Consider the following 19771-nt stretch of genomic DNA (forward strand, 5'->3'; position numbering starts at 1 on the left):
CAATATGCTGGGTACATTGACAAGGCAGCAGAAACGTCATTGGCCTGAATACCTACCTGAGTTGGTCCACTCGTATAATAATACACAGCACGCAACCACTGGGTACTCCCCGTACTTCCTACTGTTTGGTAGACAAGCGAGACTACCACTAGATTTAACTCTGGGCATAGACTCTGCAGAGGAAAACACGGGTGATACAGTAAGTCCGGATGAGTGGGTAGAGAAACATCACCAACGGTATAAGTACGCTTATGACTTAGTTACTAAGAACTCTGAATCTGCAAAGGCAGGTCAGAAGAAGTTACATGACCGGACAGCTCGCACAGCTCCTTTGCTACCTGGAGAAAGAGTTTTAGTTAGAAACAAGAGGACTCGGGGTCCTTCTAAACTTAAAGATCAGTGGGAACAGATCCCACACGTGGTAGATAGACAACCCAACGTGGATATCCCGGTTTATGTTGTCACTCCGGAGAGGGGAGGTGGTCCCAGTAGAACCCTACACAGGGATATGTTAACTCCCTGTATGTTTGCTCCTCACCCCTGCAACACAAGGCGGCCACGTGCCGAACAAAAGGACGGGCGCGCAGATAGGCGTGAGCCAGAAGACAGTGCCACAACTGATAGTGAAAGTGATAATGAGGGTCGTGAGGAGGATGGGGACCTGCCCATTGTTGTTGTACAAATGCCTGTAGCGCCTCCAGTGGGCGATGGCGGTCCGGAAGACCCTAGATATCCGGTTAGGGAGAACAGAGGAGTACCTCCTATCCGTTACCCAGAAGTTTTCAGACAATGAATAAGGTGTTTTCGGCTAATGAAATGTGCAGCCATCTTGGGGTTTGTAGTTAGTGGGGGGAATCAAGTGTTATGCTTTCCTTGGAAACCCAGACATCGGGGGTTGGGCCTCGGCCCTTCGGGAATTCATACTACTTTTAGCTAGATAAGGTGGTTGCACTTTCCCAAATTGATTCTGATCATCTATATATAATATCTAAGCTCTAGAGTAATTATTTACTAGTAACGGTGCTTTTGTGCTGAACGAGTCTACTTTGTTCTGGTTGTAGAGTTCGTGATTCCCAGGGTGGGTAGGATTTACTTCACTAGACACTACAATTAATATTAACTTGGGTTTGAGTCCGAGTGGGAGTATGTTCTCCCATACTTTGAGGTCAAAAATTATTTGTAGATTATGGCGGTCAGGCTTGGTGTGTGTGTTTGTGTGTTCTCTTCCCCATCCTGCACAGGTCCACGTGGGACATCGAAGCTTGGCGATGGAGAGGGCACTTCCCGCCGCGCCATCCGATCCCGGAAGAGCGACCCGTCCGAGTCATCACCCTAACGGGGACCCCTGAAGCGACGCCATCTTCGCCGGACGACCCTTCGACTAAGGACCGGTGAGGGCTACCGCAACTGAGGGGCGACTGCGGCCGGGCGTTCGTGCTCCTTGCAACACGGAGGAGGGGAGGAACACAGCGGGGAACCACTAACCAGTAAGCGGTCCTGACGCGTGCTGACACGAGTGCTGAGAGACGAGCGCCGAGAGACGAGTCTGAGAGACGCGAAAACTCCGACAGCTAACTGACGCCGAAGGACGTCGACGCGACGTTTTCACCAATCTGAACGTGAACACTGCAAACTCTACTTAAACTCTGAAATAGAAACCCGGTAGTAGTTCCCGATACCGTAAATGTATGGTTTCTACAGATGCCTAGCAGTAAAGGCACATGTACATTTCTCTCGTTTTATAGTAGTTAGACAAGAAAACGTTTTTTTTTTAAAACCTGATATTTTGTAGTGATCGTTCGCCGAGGACGGCGAAAAATTACTAGGGGGGGAAGTGTAGGGAATGACATTTTATAGTGATCGTTCGCCGAGGACGGCGAAAAATTACTAGGGGGGAAAGTGTAGGGAATGACATAAGGTGTTTAGATGTTGCATTAGGTAAGCCGTTTCGGACGTTCGAACGGCGACGTTAGCGTCCGTTCGACGTCCGAACGGCTACGTTAGGATCCGTACGTATACGTTAAGATCGACGACGTTCGATCACGTTCTTAGAATAAACGAGAGGTTTTTGAGTTGAAGTCTTTGTGTACGGACGTCTTTTTTGTGTGCTCTGTGTCCTCTTCTTTTCTTGTCTTGCTCTTACTTTACACCGTGTACTCGGAGGCGGAAATCCCACGACGATCAACAACGAACCCCTTACACGTGCGTGTCTGTATGTATGGGAGGGGGCGTATTCCACTATTCAACGGCAATGCCAATGACATAATCCGGCTTTTCTTATATCGTATGATATATTACAAGGTTGGACAGTAAGGTGGCACGGGTTTAGTTCTGAGTCTATTGTGCTATTGTGATTTAACATGGTCTACATTACACTGGCTGGAGAGAAACAATGACAAATTTGGATAACGAAAGAGGAGGGGTCTCACGTATCCCGGTAACTCACGGTGGATGACGACACAGGGAATTTCCCTAACTGAGTGAGTCACAAGACCGGCGTGTGCTTTATTCTAATGTTTAAAACATATCATTGGTTTGTTTGACGTTTGTTGGACTCACACATTTTTCGTACAGTATCCAATTCTGTCAATGGACTTTAGACTACAGTAAGTACTTCGTTTGTTGTTTTTATCAACATGTCCGAGCAGAATCCGACTACGTGAGCTGAATTCCGCTTTTTCCGAATATGGCAGTAGGGTTTAAAGCTTAAGCAGATCAGATCAGCTGTTTTGTGTCAGATATGTCAGATAGTCGTGACAGTCAGGAACCAACAGTACTGGGCCCGCTACTAGCCGGATATTGTATAGAGAGTAAAAGTGGGGGAAAACAACGTTGTCGGGAATGACGTAGTATCTATCCGAAGCACAAGACGTCTAGGAAATCGAAATTTTAGACACTGGTCCTCAAAGATTATTACAACTTGGACTCAATTTGCAATGTTTTTCATGTTGTTAATGTGTTTCATGTTGTTAACCTCTTATTTGTTTAGTTAAAGAGTTTGACTTGTTCCAACACAATAAGGAGAACTCACCATAAATTTTCGGCTGATCCCGTCAACCTTCGTCAGATTTGTGATGCAATCGCTGACTTTCCGGAAGTCGGAAACGTGATGACGTCAGGAGTGCATCAAAAGTGGCGGGAAGACGGTATCTCCCACCATCACGGTTCAGAGAGGGTTGGTGGGCCCTGATGTAAACTGCCTCCTTCACGCCTCTCACAAAGTAATCCTGCTCCGTATCTAGAATGCGCACCTTGTCCAATGTAACTGTATGTCCGGGGGACTCGATGTGTATGTGTTGCGACACTTCCGATGTGTTTGAACTGGGGCGCCTGTGTTCCAGAGTGTGGCGTGATTTACCACATTCGGTGCGCAGGTCAAAATATCAGAGGACCTTGCCCAGAGACATACATAGGGGAAACAGAACGGCCTCTCAAGACTAGATTTCTGGAACACAGGCGCCCCAGTTCAAACACATCGGAAGTGTCGCAACACATACACATCGAGTCCCCCGGACATACAGTTACATTGGACAAGGTGCGCATTCTAGATACGGAGCAGGATTACTTTGTGAGAGGCGTGAAGGAGGCAGTTTACATCAGGGCCCACCAACCCTCTCTGAACCGTGATGGTGGGAGATACCGTCTTCCCGCCACTTTTGATGCACTCCTGACGTCATCACGTTTCCGACTTCCGGAAAGTCAGCGATTGCATCACAAATCTGACGAAGGTTGACGGGATCAGCCGAAAATTTATGGTGAGTTCTCCTTATTGTGTTGGAACAAGTCAAACTCTTTAACTATGTATTCTACCAACACAGATGAGCTTTCATTCTTATTTGTTTGTTAACCCCGCACTGTGCACTAATATGTAATGTTATCCACAAACAAATTGTAAAGCGTTTTCCCAATTGGTTACGTAAAGGCGTTTCCATACGAATAAAAATATTATTACTCAGATCATGCGGGGGTTCCCCATACATGTGACTGATAAGTTAGTACACACAGCAAATACTCGTGACTGGCTCAAATGTACCCGTGTTAACATCTGTCTCTGTGGTACCTTTCTGTCGGGTTACAGTCCATATAGCGAGAGCTGAGAAGGGATTTATTGTAAGTGGTGTAACGTTTTATATACCCACAGCTTGCAATGTTTAAAGAATTTCTTCTCTTGCTGCTTCCTTTCGTACCAAGTGTACGTCGACAATCATAGACTGAGAAGTAATAATCTTAGTATATATCCTTGGCCATACGCCAAGAGCTAGTTCTCATCCGGCCCTCTCTACCAGCAGCTCCCGTGTACTTCCTGGTATACATCCTGTTGTTGCCCTTACACTAGCATCAATGCCCCATGTCTTCATGTTTCCTGACTTCCCCTCTTAGCCTCCCCTGTGGGCTTCATGTGTCTTGAGGCAATCTTTAGTAGATACGCCGAACGAATTTAGTCGTGTGACGTATTTTAACAAAATCTGTGTTGTTTACCGTAGCAGTGCGCTGTTTCCTCATCGACATGATTGTATGTAATCCATCCGAGTCTGTGTTGTTTTCATCACCTTTGTGCCATTCTCCGTCGATGTTATACTAAGGAACAATGTACATCGGGGCTGAAACAATGTACATTGGCCCCTTCTCGTTGCTATTTGTATCCCTATGAAAGATATCGCCATCATGTGACAACTTGCGTCAACATTTACCTTGCCTTAGCAACCATAACGACATCATAAAAATATGTTTGCCTGTGCCGAACATGTCCAGACACGAACTGAGCCACTTACCTGCGCAAAGTAAACATTCCGCGTGAAATATTCAGGGGGCGGCTTGACATATTCATCAAAATAAACTTGATCGTTTTAGGTTAGAAAACAATTCAATTCATAGAAATGCGGTAAATGATAGGTAAGAGAGGGGCCATCACGAACACGATAAGTTCAGGCCATACCTGTTTGACATGTGATAAAGTTTAATATAGAATATGTTTTCTGCTGAATTCATTTGTGTTTGATTTCGGAAAGGGCCCTCTTACATGCAAACTAGTTGATCTTGATACGTTCAAGGAAAGCAGAAGTTTTTCTAACATTGTTTTTCTAACGTCAGGGCGACAATGACTGGTTCTGATTTACAGCAGCAAGGTGTCACTGCAGTATTACAAATGCGGTCCAAGCGTACGGCGTTGTCACATAATGTTAACCTGATGAAATCATTCTCGGATGTAAACCAACACTTTGTTTACATTGCAGGAACATATATAACCGCCATGTCAGAAGCAACAGAGAATGATCCTCGTTCTGACCCACCTGCAGTAGTTCACGTTTCCCGCCAAGTGTCGCTTGACTTACGTTACCTTCGGGACACGGGATGACTGAGAAAGAACTTGTTTTTCTGAGACTTATAGGAGTAAATATCGGAATAAAAAATCGTCTTAGTCTTTAGAGCTTGTCAATCGCGAAAAGAGAACCCCTAAAAATGTCACATTCTACATTAAGGATCGGTAAGGTAGAACTTTTGTTGGAGGAGGAGGATGAAGAAGGAAGACAGCGGCTGCATGCCAACCACTTGGTAAGGAAGCAGCTCACCAAGGAGGACATAGAGAACATCTTGACAAAAATCATTGCAAAAACAGAGGAACCTGGATTTGACATTGGCGTCCTATGGCTAAATAGTAATGGATTGGAAGCACTACCCGACGACCCCGCCAGGGGACGTGACTTCAGTAAACTGGAGAATCTCATCCAGTTAGCTCTATGGGATAACAAATTCGCCGTCTTTCCAGAGGTTCTGGTTAAGCTGAGGAGGTTAGAACGTTTGAATATTTCCCAAAATGTAATTGAACGTATCCCGCCAAGCATCAAGGAGATGAGCGCCAGTTTGAAAGAGCTGTGGCTAGGCGGAAACAGGATACAAAACGTCCCAGAAGACCTTTGCTATTTGGCCAATCTCGAGATCCTTTACCTTGGACACCGGCAATACAAAGACGGCGGAAACAACATCAGTGATCTTCCAAAGAACTTCGGCCAGCTGAAGAAGCTGCACACTCTATATCTGTATGCCAATAAGTTCACGAAGTTGCCGGAAGTGATATTTCAGCTTCCTAGCCTCCGAGACTTGGACGCTGGAAAGAACAGAATCCGACATCTGCCTGAAGAGATGCACCATCTGAAGAAACTCACCATGTTGAAAGTTGACGACAACTTGTTGACAGAGCTTCCAAACGCTCTATGCCGACTCAACAATTTGTTCAAACTGGACATACGAGGAAACCGTATCACAATCCTACCTTTAGAGTTTGGCAAACTGACACAGCTGAAGATATTTGATATCAAGAGGAACCCTCTCGTCCAGCCGCCACTGGATGTCTGTCTGCAAGGTGTCGGGAGAATCAAGACCTACCAAGAAGAGCTGGCAAAGTCAGAGCCAGTTTCCACCGTGCACCGGAAAGTTGTGCTGCTCGGAGAATCCTTCGCTGGAAAGACAAGCCTGAAGAATGCTCTCCAAACGGACGAATCCCATCTGACTGAGGAGAAGGATCGCACACAGTGTATGAACATAGACTCGTGGTGTTCTGAGATAGACGGCGAAAGTCTAGAGATCCGGGCGTGTGACTTCGGAGGCCACGATGTGTACAGACTGACCCACCAGTTTTTCCTGAGCGAAGGATCTCTTCACCTGTTGGTGGTAAATCTCAAAACCTACCGCAGGCAAAAGAGTGCGTTCAACAAAGCGGTGAAGTTCTGGTTGGAGAGTGTCGACTCTCGCGTCGTCAATGCAGTCGTTTATCTAGTAGGCACCCACGCTGATAGGCTAACAGCAAAACAGATAGAAGAGAAGACACGGGACATCAAGGCTCGTGTGGCGACGTTCATCGAAGAAAGAAGGAAGCACATGCACCTGCAGATTGAGGAGGTAGAAAAGCAGATTGACAAAGCAAGAGAGGAGGTGGAGAACACTGGGAGCGGGCATGCCAACCGGAAACTCGAACAACTACAGCGAAAGGCAGAAAGGCTACAGTGTAAATTGGAGAGTGGCCTGAGGCTCGTAAAGGATGGTGAGATAGCAGTAGTCAGCTCAAATAAAGACCTGACCGGCATCAGCGACTTAAAAGCAGACGTGTTCAAAATCTCGGTCGACAAGGACATGTTCCCCAGCGCTCACTGTATCCTGCCCAGATCATGGATCAACATGGAGAAGTTGCTCAGGTCAGAAGGGGAGAAGTCCACAAATATCACCCTCTCGTGGGAGGAGTGTGTGCACCTCGGGTCCAAGCTTGATCTAGATTCGACTGGTCTGGAAGCTGTGATGGAGTACCTTCATAAAACCGGCTCCGTCCTACACTACAAGGGCGACATCCTCCGGAACGTTGTGTTCCCTGACCCTACTCAGCTGATCACCCTGCTCAAGCTGATTTTTGACCACGATCGAGACCGCCTCCTTGGCGCCTTAAGACAGAACTCGCAAATGTCCGCGGAGGATTTTGGTCTCGTGGAGAAGAATTTCATCTGCCGTGCAATTCTGCCGAAGGACGTCCTTCACAAGCATTTCAGTAAGAACAGAAGAACGTCAGATGACTTCGAGACCACCATTAAGGTGCTAGAGACATTCGGCATCACTCATGTCGTGCCACCAATGCCCAGGGGCACCCCTGGAACCGCCTTTCTAACGCCGGGGGACACGTATTACAGGTTCCCTTGGTTCTTGCCGAAGTCGCAGGGCACGCCTTCGTACGTGAAGCAATGTTGGCCGTCACGAGTGCCGAACGGAATGGAACAGATCGGTGTAGAGTTCAGAATCGACGGGAAGGAACCCACGGGTCTGTTTGAAAGACTGTGTGCGCAGCTGCCTCCTCAACTGTGCCCAGGAAACGACTGGTCAGACGGCGCCCTGTCTTACATGGGAGAACAGCCGGTCTTGGTCCGTCGAAAAACGGTGGAAGGCGGCGTGAAGATCATGATATCAGGACGCGTACGCGCGGAGTCGGACAGGGTTGACGACATGTGGCTGTACGCCATCATACCAATGGTAGAGAAAACAAAGCTCCTGCTAAAGGAATGGTCTCGGTCTTGTTGGACGTGCAGCATCCCATGCCCGCATTGTACCAAAGCGGGTCTCAAGGTTCTCGGCTACTTCAGAGGCGACCTGCTTTGGGAGGAGAGACCCGACAAGCCAGCGAAGTTACCGTGTCCGAGACCACGACATCACTCCGGCAGAGCCGCTCCTACTCTGATGGCCAAACTGGTTTACCCTCCAAAAGCAGGTATGTTTAACCAGAAATTATATCATATCAATATAGGTTACTTAGGCCTGCTGCTTTTAATCTTGAAATACATGCACAAGAGAAAGGTCAGTATCTTTACCACTCCGCCATTTGTGTTACATACAGTTCCAACTGTTGCGCCAACGGACGTAGTCGTCAAGCCGGCATCATCGACAGAGGTGGAGGTGAGCGTTGGAGGCATCCCTGTCCACCTGAGGCCAGGAGTCATCCTCGGCTACATCGTGAAGTACAAGGGAGACGGGAGAGAGGCAAAGGAGGTACCAATGAAGGACGGGCAGCACACGGTGACGCTGAGAGGCCTGAGCAAGTCGACTAAGTACACGGTGACGGTGGCTGGGTTCACCGCGGGCGGCGTGGGCAAAGAGAGCGACCCAATCGACATCTTCACCATGGAAGATGGTAATGTGATCAATGTGTATGAGAGTGCGTTTGTGTGGATGTGTTTGTGTGTGTGTGTGTGTTTGTTTGTGTGTGTGTTTGTGTGTGTGTGCGTGCGTGTAGTCTGTGTCTGACTCTGTGTGGGACTGTTTGTACGAGTGTATGCGTATTCCAGTTTGTATATGACTGTGTGTGTGTGCGTGCGTGCGATTTAATATTGCGTATTGAATGATTCAAGGACTTTCTTTCCATACAGATGTTACGAGGAACACAGAGAACATTTAGATTTCAAACGACACCAAGACTTGAATAAAGAAAGATTAACCATGTTTTACCTACAGGAGCTGCAGTCTATTGCAACCATGACTGAATCTACCACACTTTCTATAGATAAATCATCGTTACATACCTTTCACATTGCAGTTCCCGACGCACCACCAGTAGATGTGACTGCATTCGCACGCTCTACCCGCGAGATTAAGGTCTTCTGGAAAGAACCACCGAAAGACCAGTGCAACGGCGCAATCCGCGGCTACAATGTGCGGTACCGAGGGAAGAACGACACCGGAGCGTACAGCCTGGTGTTTACAGAAAACACCCACGCCGTGCTACAGAACCTCGAGCTGGCCAAAGAGTACAGCATCGCAGTTCAAGCACTCACCTCCATCGGGGAGGGGCCCTTCAGCCATCAACCAGTCGCGAAGAGGACTCTTCTAGATGGTAAGCAATCGTATAATTGTATATATCCAGCGTCCACAACTTACAGATTCACCCTGGCCTTATACATGACCAGGGTTTTCTGTATGTAATTTCAGAGGTTCCAGAGTGAAGCTAGTCCATTTTTTCTGTCTTATTGTGTGTTATTAAAATATTCAATCCTAATTAAGAGGTGGCCTAAATTATAGTAATGTTAGGTAATTGTGGCGATTTTGTGCCAAGCTAATTAGGTTATGCAAAGTTATGGACAGAAGATTCATAGTCACACCCCTGCTATTTACAGACCCGAAAGACGGTGTGATGGAAGACGTCACGGATATGTTGGTGGATAAACTACTGGTGGAAGACATCCGGCGGCTGGCCGTCAAGTTAGGCCTCACAGAGGTGCAGTACGAAGAGGTGTGCTACTCCTGCGATCGGGATGCGAGGGAAATCAAGTACCAAATGCTTAGGAAATGGAAGCAGGTCACAGGAAGCAACGCCACGGTACAGTCTCTGTGCATAGCTCTAGAGGCACTCGATGCAAAGGTGTCTACATCTGCCGAACATTGCCGAACTGTTGCGGAACATGACGGAACACTCGCCGAACACTGCCGAAAGGGTATCGGTCAGCCCTGGCACGAAGGCGGTTACTATATTAGCTTAGCCAAGCAGATAATGGATTCTGTTGAAAGCAAAAGCTCAGAGCGTCCAAACAATGAACCTAGTGATCTGAGCTAAAACGCGCTCATCCGCCGCAGTGACGTTTAGAGAACACTAACAGTAAACATGTAAACGTATAAACGAAGCATTGAGAGAAGTTTTCGAAAGGACTGGAGCGGCCGAAAAGGGAACGTGGGAAACTGGTCGCCGACGTACGGACAAAGGACAGGAAGAAACCAAGAATGGAGAAACAAAAATACTCCAGATTTTTTAAAAGATGATATGTTTCGTGAGATGCTATTTCAACAAGAACTGCAAATAGATGACCGAGCAATATTAAAGTGCACTTGTTCCCCTTCATGCAAAAGTTGCAATAGATATGTCATATGATAATATATTGAGTCACAATCAAAGTAATATTTGACCACTTGCACATAAGTACATTTGTATCTTCACAATATATGTTGCACATATGTATATATTTCTATAACATAGAGACAAATGAGGTGATGGGTGGTGTTGATTTTGTGTGTGTTCTATCTATGATATCCATCCTGCCAACTAGCTAGTGCCAACCATTTCTATATGAGACTGATGCTTTATGTATGATTCACTTCTGAGACCCCAAAGATACCAATGGTTAATAACTACAATCCATGATGCCAGCGTTTTCCTAGATGTTGTTTGAATTATTTCGAGAGCACATGTAGCACGTAAAACATGTAATGGTTCAATAATTCTATCAACATGGCCAAGACACAAATGTACAAGTGAATGTGTTGTATTTTAGAACAAGTTCAAACTTTGCTCGCTTTGAGAACAGCGAGTAACGAAGAAACAGATAACGGACGAACAAACCATAAAACGAACAAACAAATGTGCATTCTGACTTTGCTGCACCGTATTTATGTAAACATGTTGTGAAGGCGCTCTTCTTTTGACAATAAAGTGCATTTAAGTCGACTAACCTCCGATTGCACGTGCATGACTGTTTGCATTCTCTTCATGGAAGACTGTCATTTGGTGGCCATAATTTGGTTACCTGGTGTTCCATAACACATTAATACATTTACTTAAATCTTTTATCTGAAGACAAAGTTTGAGAACAATTGACTCCACGCCAAATGAAATTGAATTTTCTGCCAACATACTACAAAACAAAACGTCACACTTTCCCACGACGGTGTCGATATAATGTTCTCAATACATATCATTTCCCCTTAGGGCCCAAACTTTCAGTTGTCGCCGGAAGTATTTATTTTGTAAAGTAAGGGGTCAACCATGCACATCAAACACGTCATGGGGTCGTCCGGTGTTAAGGGGCGGGGCTGTCAATGATTGACAGGGTAATTGCAAGCCTACAAACAATGACGACATCAGTTATATATGTCGTGGGCAGGCCTGTCATGGGGATTTCTACTAGTTTCGTGACGAAATAAAATCCCCACCTTGTATCTGGTACCAACCGGTTCAGAAAGGCTTGGTCAGCTGCCAAAAGCGGATGTTTCAGAGAATATTGTCTCGCGCTAGCAAGCGTAACGTTAGAACTTCCTGTCTCAGTCTTCCAAAATTCGGAGAGCAAACAGTGATCTACACGGAATTTCCAATAGACTGACTACAGGCCTTTAATAGCTAATTGCTGTGACCTAAGTTTTGCCTGTGCGGGACCTGGCGTATTTCTGCTGACAAGCTTGGTGAGTGATGCAATATTTGATAGCTAGTGACCAGAGCTAACGTACACAATCCAACCAACACAGGGCTTCGTATCGTAATTATCACGACTAATGGGTGTACCTATAACATACTACATGTATTGCCAATGCCACAACAACAGTCTGTTACCTCAAGCAAGGAGGTTAACTCCATGCCTCAAGTGAATCTTGTATGAATCTTGTACGACGTAGTATCGTTAGATATTTCTGATACTAGTACGCAAAACTGCTGCCTTGTACTTTTTCTTACCTTGATCGGCTAATGTCATCAGTTCTTATGTCGTAACATCAATTGTCATGTACGATTCTACAATAGCTTAGCAAATTTCTTTACAGACAATCTCTTTTTAACAGGTGGTTGTGAATAGAGAACTTTGCTATTCATTCATTCACCAACCTGATGAAATTATTTACGGATTCTACAAGTCTATTCATTATTTCCGACGGTCCGAACTTGAAGAACTATTCTGAAAACGTCTTTTTTTCGACCTCCGAGTGCCATTCACATGATCTTGGAGCGTAACTTTCACTATGTATGCGCACCCCACATCTGCTCCTGAATATTTGTGTAAACAACGCTGACCTTTGACAGGTGACCTGTCCCACTTTCACACGGGTAGGGTCCGAGCCGCAAGGCATCGGCGTGCTCCAGCATATGTGAGCGGGGAAGTCTTTTAATAGACTACGATCATTCAACATTTCAGAACGTCTGTAGTTGTGACGATGAAGGTGGCTGTTGTTGGAGGCGGGGTGATCGGGCTGTCGTCTGCGCTGTGTGTGAAGGAGCGGTGTCCGCAGGCGGAGCTGACGGTGGTAGCGGGCGAGTTTACTCCCAACACGACAGGGGACGGGGCCGCCGGAATCTGGCAACCTCCGCTCTGGAACGTCACGCAACAAGAACTGTCAGTGTTTACTGCTTGCTTTGTTAGTAGAGACTATAGATAAGATACCTAACGTTAACTGTCGGGTCAATCGCCCGACAATGTAACGTCACTCAGTGTATCCGACCCAGTGAACTTTTGAACCATTCGCTTGAGTGAGTAAATTGCAGCCTACAGGGTAAATGCCCATAGAAGCAGATATTCACTACAGTGACTGTAATCTTCTTCCCCCAATAATCAATTGAATATAGAATGTCGGTCTAGTGAATCGTTAAAAAACTTTGCACTAGAGTAGCTTATTGATACATTTTGCGAAAATGTTACATTCAACTTGCAACATTGCAGTTAACTCGATCTACCAGAACGAATTAAGCAGAACTTTCTCCGTGCGTGTGTTTCAGACCGTGGCTGCAGTGGACGTTTGACTACCTGTCCCGACTGTACAAGACTGAATTCTCACACCAGATCGGCCTGTTCTGCCAGTCAGGATACAATGTGTTCACAGAGGAAGTACCGGTAATAAAATCACGTCTGACGATATGCTGTATTTTGTTGCAGTATTTGTTTACCTGTAATATAGAATAAACTGGGCCAAATGTATGTGCAACTCTTTAAAACATCGAACTAATCCATTTTGTCCTGACATACGAGTTGTAACCTGTTCCAGGACCCCCCTTGGAAAGACATCGTGCTGGGCTTCAGACATCTGACGGAAGAAGAACTCAAGAGGTTTCCAGGATACAGGTATTTTTTCAGGACTCCGCAGCTATGAAAGATTTAAAACACGCATTGGATGCATGCCAAGTGTATCGAAAGTGTACTTCCCCTTCTGTTGAGAGTCGCGAAATCGTGCGTTGTATGTTATGTTTCATTAAATGTTTTTGTCTACATTACACAGTATAAATTCTTTTAAACATTTATTAAGTTGTCTCGCTGATATTGAAGAATTGCTGACGTTCTTCCTTGGTGTTACAGCTATGGATGGTTTGAAACTACTCTGATGTTGGAATGCAAGTCGTACTTGCCGTGGCTGACTCAAAGGTATGGCGTTGTTTAAGATTTCTAATCAAAATATGATAACATTCACAACTTGTCATCTATGTCTATATAGTTCTTCGCTTCTGAAAGTGAGTTTTTCAATTCCTCTTTTGTGATGATCCTTCACAGGCTGAAGGAGAAAGGAATCAAGTTTGAACAGAGAATGATCGCTAGTCTTTCGGAGGTTAGTGACAGTCTTTATGTCATTTAGAAGCTGCTAATGAATTTTTACCAAATGGCTTGTATCATGAGTGGAAGTTTCGAATGATGTATGCAACTTTTTATGATTTGTCTTGACTATGGCTTAACAGTTGTATATGAAGCATAACTAATATATTTACAAGAAATATTCGTTGGAAAAGCTTGAAGTGTACAGAAGGCATGTACGCATGTTTAATTTTCTGATTCCCTGTGCAGGTCTGCAGAGATTACGATGTTGTCATAAACTGCTCTGGATTGTCGGCTAGAACACTGGTGAACGACCAGGAAGTCCAACCTGGGCGGGGCCAGATAGTTAGAGTAGGCAACAGTCTTGTTAATAACAATTGTCAGTCATTCTGAGATTCGTTTTTCTTTTACCAGTAACCTTTCCTTTGAGCTTGTCCATTTGTGTATTTGAGTATTGTAAAGAGTGGGTCTCATTATTTCTGTCATTTGGTGTTGCCCTGAACAGGTTCATGCCCCTTGGGTCAAACACTTCATCCTCACTCATGACATGGGCACAGCAACCTACAACACTCCCTACATCATTCCTGGGTAAGTTTTCCTCAGAGAAAAAATGTCAAATTTGCTTTTTCATTATTTATTATCATCCAACCAGATTAATTATGATTGTCAGGCAATTATGACTTGTTTTGAGATAAGTGTTGGATAAGTTTCTTGTAAATCCATCAGAAGTTTTGAGGCAACAATTATTAAAAATCATTAACGTTACAATTTTAATTGTTGGTATAGGATAAATACAGTGGCATTGGGTGGCCTAAACCAGATAGGTGACTGGGATACTGGATGGAGGGAAGAGGATGAGAAGAATATATGGCATGGTGCTGTTCAACTGATACCTTCGCTAAAGGTGGGTTGACTGGACGTTTTCCTCAACACATTTTCGATTTTCTGTCTAAAAATTACTCATTCTTGAACATGTTTACACTGATCAGGCTTAACTTACAGTTGTGTGGCAGCTTTGTCAGGTTGTGTAATGTTTATGTTACGGCAATGCTGCTGTCAAGTTAGAGTCATGCTTACCTTCCTAAACAAATTCAAATGTAAACAGAAGTCATCTTTTTGTATCTTGACTGTAGGGAGCTCGGGTTCTCGGCAAGTGGACGGGCCTGCGTCCTGTGAGAGAGCGGATAAGGATTGAGCGGGAAACAGTGAACGACACCCCCGTCATCCACAACTATGGGCACGGTGGTTACGGAGTCACCTACCATTGGGGATGTGCATTACAGGCGGCCTCCCTCGCTGCTAAAGCTATGGATGAAGTAGCTGCCAAAACGTCTTCCTCCAGAGTTGTCAAATCTCGTTATTGATTCTACTGTACTGGTTTCTAACCAGTTTAGATATTTCTGAGTTGACAAAATTGAATGAGCGGTGAAAAAGTCTTCATGTTCAGAGGCCAAGTCATGTAGATGTGTCATAAAGAGATACAGTGCTTTAGATTGTTGTACGAAGAAAAACAAAATGTTTCAATTGATACGATTATGTTTATAGAAGTTGTATTGATATACTTGTATTGCATATCAATTTGACATAAGTTTCTATATCACACCAAGGACATTATACAGAGACCTTGATCACACATATAACATATCGAATACTGTCGTCTTGCTGACTTCAGGGTCAAATAGGTTTACTGTAACGTTACTTGCATTTGTAATTATTTATTGTGTAATTAAAAAAAATCAAAATACATGTAACGTTACTTGAAGTTTCACTCATGTTATCTGTATCCTCATTATATGTTGTCTGACCTTCACCTCCTCCATCATTACCTCAATGAAAAGTGGCCTGCAGGGTGATTTGAGCTTCTGATTTATAAATAAATGTTCAAATGAATAAATAAATGAACAAACAAACAAATAAACATAATTGTAAAGATTGCATTGCCTCCGTCAATTATCATGTAATACTGAGACTAGGTTGCAGTGCTAGAAAACTGCTAGCTGTCAGAATGCCACGAAGCTAGCTGGAGGCTACGTCAGCACAGGGCCGGACCCCATATCTGCTTGGAGATGACGAAACTCCAGTGTGAGACCACAGCTACGCCGATCGGTGGCTTGCACGACGTCGCACCACGTGGTAGTCTTCTTGGCCTGTATACAAATTAATAACAGGATAAAAGACGTAAATTTGAAGTAAGTGAATACCGTAGGTACAGACTTATTGCGTTAGCTGGTAAGTAATCTTTGTGAAGGCGGAATTCGCTGCCTTGCTGTGACTAAAACGCACAACGCCCCCCTCCCCCATCACCGGTATCCGGGAACATGCTTTTCTAATTTTGGACTTCGACCAAAGGAGCCTTGTGTAAGATGGAGCCGGAGAGCGGAGCAGAACCTCCAATGGTAGCTAAAGAAATGCCACAAGACCCCAAGGAGTCGGCAGAGAGCATCTTGAACGCACCAGGCGTCTTAAGGATCAAGAAGGAGTTTCTTGACTGGAACAAACTTCTGAAGACACATCACAGCCAGCCTTCCACAGAGGGAGTCAGTCAGGGGAGTACTGGCAGTGACGACACGTCTCCACAAGGTGAGACAGGTGTGTAGTCTTTGTATATGTCATGAATCATAAGAAACTAAGTTTGGCAAAGTTAAAATGTACCACACAGGAAAGGAAAGGGGGTAAAATCAGACTACTACAGTCCTATAAAAATTAAATATATGTGGTGACTAATAGTTTTTAAAAGGATGTGGGTACACATTGGTATGTACATGTACTCTAGCTGATCCTGTACTAGTGATGAGTAGCATAGGGCAAACATTTCAATTCTTCCAGACACAATTATAAAGATGTTATGTAATACTATCATAGCTATATATTCCTCTTTCATTAACAGAAGTGATGCATTTTAAACTTCCTCTGTATGTCTCCTGTCATACTACTTCAGTACTAGAATGCATGTTTAATTTTTCTCATGCATGTTTAATTTTTTCTTTTCCACCAGAGCCACCAAACAAGAAGGGCAAATGGAAGAAAGCCAAAGGCCAGAACAAGCGCAGACCTCACCAGAAACCCTCGGAGCTGTGCGATGTGGTGCGCTTGTGTCCGAGCTTCCTGAAAGATCCAGACTCCTGTCAGTTTGGTGAAAAGTGTCGCTTCACCCACAGCGTTGAGGAATACCTGGCCAACAAGCCTGCAGACTTGGGGGATAAGTGTTACGTGTACGACACCCACGGCAGATGTCCCTTTGGCATCACCTGCCGTTTCGCCAAGTGCCACACAGACGACCAAAACCAGAATGTTGTGAACCCCGACGTCTACTCTCCGGAAGCAAAGCCAACAACAAGTAATCAGCTTCCCAAGGACACACAGACAAGCTTGAGGAAGAAACAGTACAAGTTTCCCAAAAGTAACGAGTATCTCAGGGCTATAGGCAAGCTTTCAACCGCACAAGGTAGTGGTGATGACAACAGTTTCTTAGACAAGAAGAGTAGTGAAGCTGAAGAAGTCAAACCTGAAATAACAATTCATAGCACAGCCAGTGAGGCATCGGGTAATGCACAAGATAAAGTTAGTAACTGTAGAAATGGAAATGATCTCTCAACACCAGATATACAAGGATGCACAGAGGCTACAGTGGAAAATCCTACACCGATGGAGACCAACAAGCCCTCAGGGTCTGTCACGAATGAAGATTCTATCAGGCTGATTCCCAGAGAAAGGAAGAAGTTGGACTTCGCAGACAAATTATACCTCGCACCACTAACCACGGTCGGAAATCTGCCCTTCCGCCGGATCTGCAAGGGCCTGGGGGCAGACATCACGTGTGGAGAGATGGCCATGGCTGCTAACCTGCTGCAGGGGCAGTCATCCGAGTGGGCACTGCTCAAACGTCACCAGTCTGAGGACGTGTTCGGCGTCCAGATCTGTGGCAGCCACCCTGAGGTCATGTCCCACGCCGCTGAACTCTTGAATGAGACCATCAGCGTGGATTTTGTAGACGTAAACGTTGGTTGTCCGATTGATCTTGTGTTCAAACGGGGCGGAGGATGTGCCTTGATGGGCAGATTGACCAAGTTTGAGCAAGTCGTGAAGGGGATGATCGGGATGCTCGACGTACCGTTGACTGTCAAGATGCGGACGGGAATCTACGAAGAGAAGCCTTTTGCCTACAGAGTTGTTCCTCATCTCCGGGACTGGGGTGTCTCCCTCGTCACACTGCACGGGCGCTCGCGGGAGCAGCGCTACACCAAGCTGGCAGACTGGGACTACATCGCGGAGTGTGCCAAGGCGGCCAGTCCGATGCCTCTGTTCGGGAATGGCGACATCCTGTCATTCGAGGATGCCAACAGACACAGGCAGAGTACAGGAGTGGCTGGACTCATGATCGCACGAGGTGCCTTGATCAAACCCTGGATCTTCACAGAGATTAAGGAGCAGCACCACTGGGACATCTCCTCACATGAGAGGTTCCAGATTCTGAAGGACTTCTCTAACTTCGGGCTGGAACACTGGGGTTCAGATACCCAGGGTGTGGAGAAGACCAGGCGGTTCATGTTAGAGTGGCTGTCGTTCCTGTTCCGGTACGTACCAGTCGGCGTGCTGGAGCAGCCGCCACAGAAGATCAACCTCCGCCCCCCGTACTTTCTGGGCAGGGACGACCTGGAGACCCTCATGGCCAGCGGCAACTGTGCAGACTGGGTCAGGATCAGTGAGATGCTGCTGGGACCTGCTCCGGCCAACTTCAACTTCCTTCCCAAACACAAGGCGAACTCCTACAGATAGATGACTTCTCTGAACAAACTCATTGCATTATAACTTATATGGACTCTCCAAAGCCTTCACGACATCCTTCTAGGAAACTGTCATGTAAACCAGCATCACTGATATAATATTAGTTGTATGATTTATTTGTTAATTGAAGATACTGCTACGTAAGAAGGCTTCTTCATTGAAATCAACTGAGAAAAAGGATGGTATGTTATGTCTCATACCATCATTTCAAAAAGAAATAAATAAAAGGGGACTAATTGTGGACATTTTGTAATATGCAAAAATACCATTGCAAAATGAACAGGTAATTTGTGCAAAGATTCATTTGAGTATACTATTCAAGGGCTAAATTGACAAGTTTTTCAAAACTGAAAAAAAGATGTAAAATAAGGCAAGTGACAATCTGTTTGTTTTGACATTCTGTCATATTTCACAGTGCATGAGTTGAGCTTGAGTGATAATTTTTTTTAAAGATGAAGTGATTCATCATTTTTTCTGCAAAGAAAGTTGAATGATTTCTTTTTTGACCACATGAGGATATTGCTGGAATGTAGTACTAGTATCTGGAACTATTTTCCTTAGATAAGTTATGAATGCAGATAATGTTAATAATTGAAGATACTGTTTGAATAACAAAGAGGGATTTTATTGCCTATGCATGTGTAATTGTCAGGTAAAATACTTCTTTTGTTGTGTTTTCAGTGTAGTGAAAATGCTGAAGACAAGCTAGGCTCATAGTATTGTAATGTTGATGATGAATTAAAAAAAAATAATGTGTAATGTCATATGCTTACACATATAGTGGAGGAAAAATTCTGTGGAGAAAAATAGGAACATTTGTGTGGACATTTTTGTGAAAAACTGCTTAGCTGTTTTGTTTGCTATAACCCAATGCTACACTGAGTGCCTTGTAATTATACTAGTAAATACATTTATGTATTTGCATTATCTAGTTTCTCAAGGCAAGGTTTCTCACTTCTATCTTGTGTACAATTTTCAGAATAAAATGTAATGTTGCGATAACTTACTAGTATTGTGGCGTTTTTGTTAACCCTCTTGTTGAAAGTAAACTGAAAATTTTACGGATAAGAAAGCACACAGGGTGGTTTGGATATGTTGGTATTGGTATTGTGAGGAGATGAAAAAGTAACTGGATCTATATATGACTCAACTATATGTACAATGTACACTATACGTCGATGAAG

General features: G+C 44.8%; 3 protein-coding genes across 5 annotated transcripts in view; all 3 read left to right on the plus strand.

Annotated features, from left to right (window-relative positions):
- Positions 1–10438, plus strand: part of LOC109467889 (malignant fibrous histiocytoma-amplified sequence 1 homolog) — a 15147-nt gene extending 4709 nt beyond the window's left edge. Inside the window, exons 1-5 of one of the 2 annotated variants that reach the window (XM_019766001.1) lie at positions 3872–4110; positions 5235–8245; positions 8372–8665; positions 9068–9364; positions 9645–10438. In XM_019766001.1, coding sequence (XP_019621560.1) covers positions 5461–8245; positions 8372–8665; positions 9068–9364; positions 9645–10081 — 3813 coding nt within the window. In that variant the 5' untranslated portion in view covers positions 3872–4110; positions 5235–5460 and the 3' untranslated portion in view covers positions 10082–10438. Of the gene's footprint in view, positions 1–3871; positions 4111–5234; positions 8246–8371; positions 8666–9067; positions 9365–9644 lie in introns of those variants that run through there. The other variant, XM_019766000.1, reaches the window with a different exon arrangement.
- A 968-nt stretch (positions 10439–11406) lies between these two features.
- LOC109467956 (D-amino-acid oxidase-like) lies at positions 11407–15692 on the plus strand. The gene is made up of 10 exons (XM_019766136.1): positions 11407–11697; positions 12420–12617; positions 12998–13112; positions 13264–13340; positions 13572–13637; positions 13764–13818; positions 14052–14153; positions 14308–14390; positions 14589–14706; positions 14936–15692. The coding sequence occupies exons 2-10, from the start codon at positions 12439–12441 to the stop codon at positions 15164–15166; spliced, it is 1026 nt and encodes a 341-aa protein (XP_019621695.1). The 5' UTR covers positions 11407–11697; positions 12420–12438; the 3' UTR covers positions 15167–15692.
- A 100-nt stretch (positions 15693–15792) lies between these two features.
- Positions 15793–19475, plus strand: LOC109467953 (tRNA-dihydrouridine(47) synthase [NAD(P)(+)]-like). Of its 2 annotated transcripts, none has more exons than XM_019766131.1 (2): positions 15793–16391; positions 16798–19475. In XM_019766131.1, exons 1-2 carry the CDS (start codon positions 16166–16168, stop codon positions 18576–18578), a joined length of 2007 nt encoding a protein of 668 aa, XP_019621690.1. In that variant the 5' UTR covers positions 15793–16165; the 3' UTR covers positions 18579–19475. The 2 variants fall into 2 exon arrangements, with proteins under 2 accessions (XP_019621690.1, XP_019621691.1); XM_019766132.1 differs by having other exon boundaries at positions 15794–16382.
- The last annotated feature ends 296 nt before the right edge of the window (positions 19476–19771 follow it).

The sequence above is a fragment of the Branchiostoma belcheri genome, unplaced genomic scaffold (assembly GCF_001625305.1).
Source record: "Branchiostoma belcheri isolate BF01 breed outbred unplaced genomic scaffold, Haploidv18h27 scaffold19, whole genome shotgun sequence".
Taxonomy (NCBI): Eukaryota; Metazoa; Chordata; class Leptocardii; order Amphioxiformes; family Branchiostomatidae; genus Branchiostoma; species Branchiostoma belcheri.

Coding starts and splice junctions, on each gene's coding strand:
- LOC109467953 (XM_019766131.1), top strand. CDS start 16,166: ATGGAGCCGGAGAGCGGAGCAGAACCTCCAATGGTAGCTAAAGAAATG. Junction 16,392..16,797: donor GTCTCCACAAGGTGAGACAG/GTGTGTAGTCTT, acceptor CTTTTCCACCAG/AGCCACCAAACAAGAAGGGC.
- LOC109467956 (XM_019766136.1), top strand. CDS start 12,439: ATGAAGGTGGCTGTTGTTGGAGGCGGGGTGATCGGGCTGTCGTCTGCG. Junction 13,819..14,051: donor TGATCGCTAGTCTTTCGGAG/GTTAGTGACAGT, acceptor TTCCCTGTGCAG/GTCTGCAGAGATTACGATGT. Junction 14,391..14,588: donor ACTCCCTACATCATTCCTGG/GTAAGTTTTCCT, acceptor TTGTTGGTATAG/GATAAATACAGTGGCATTGG.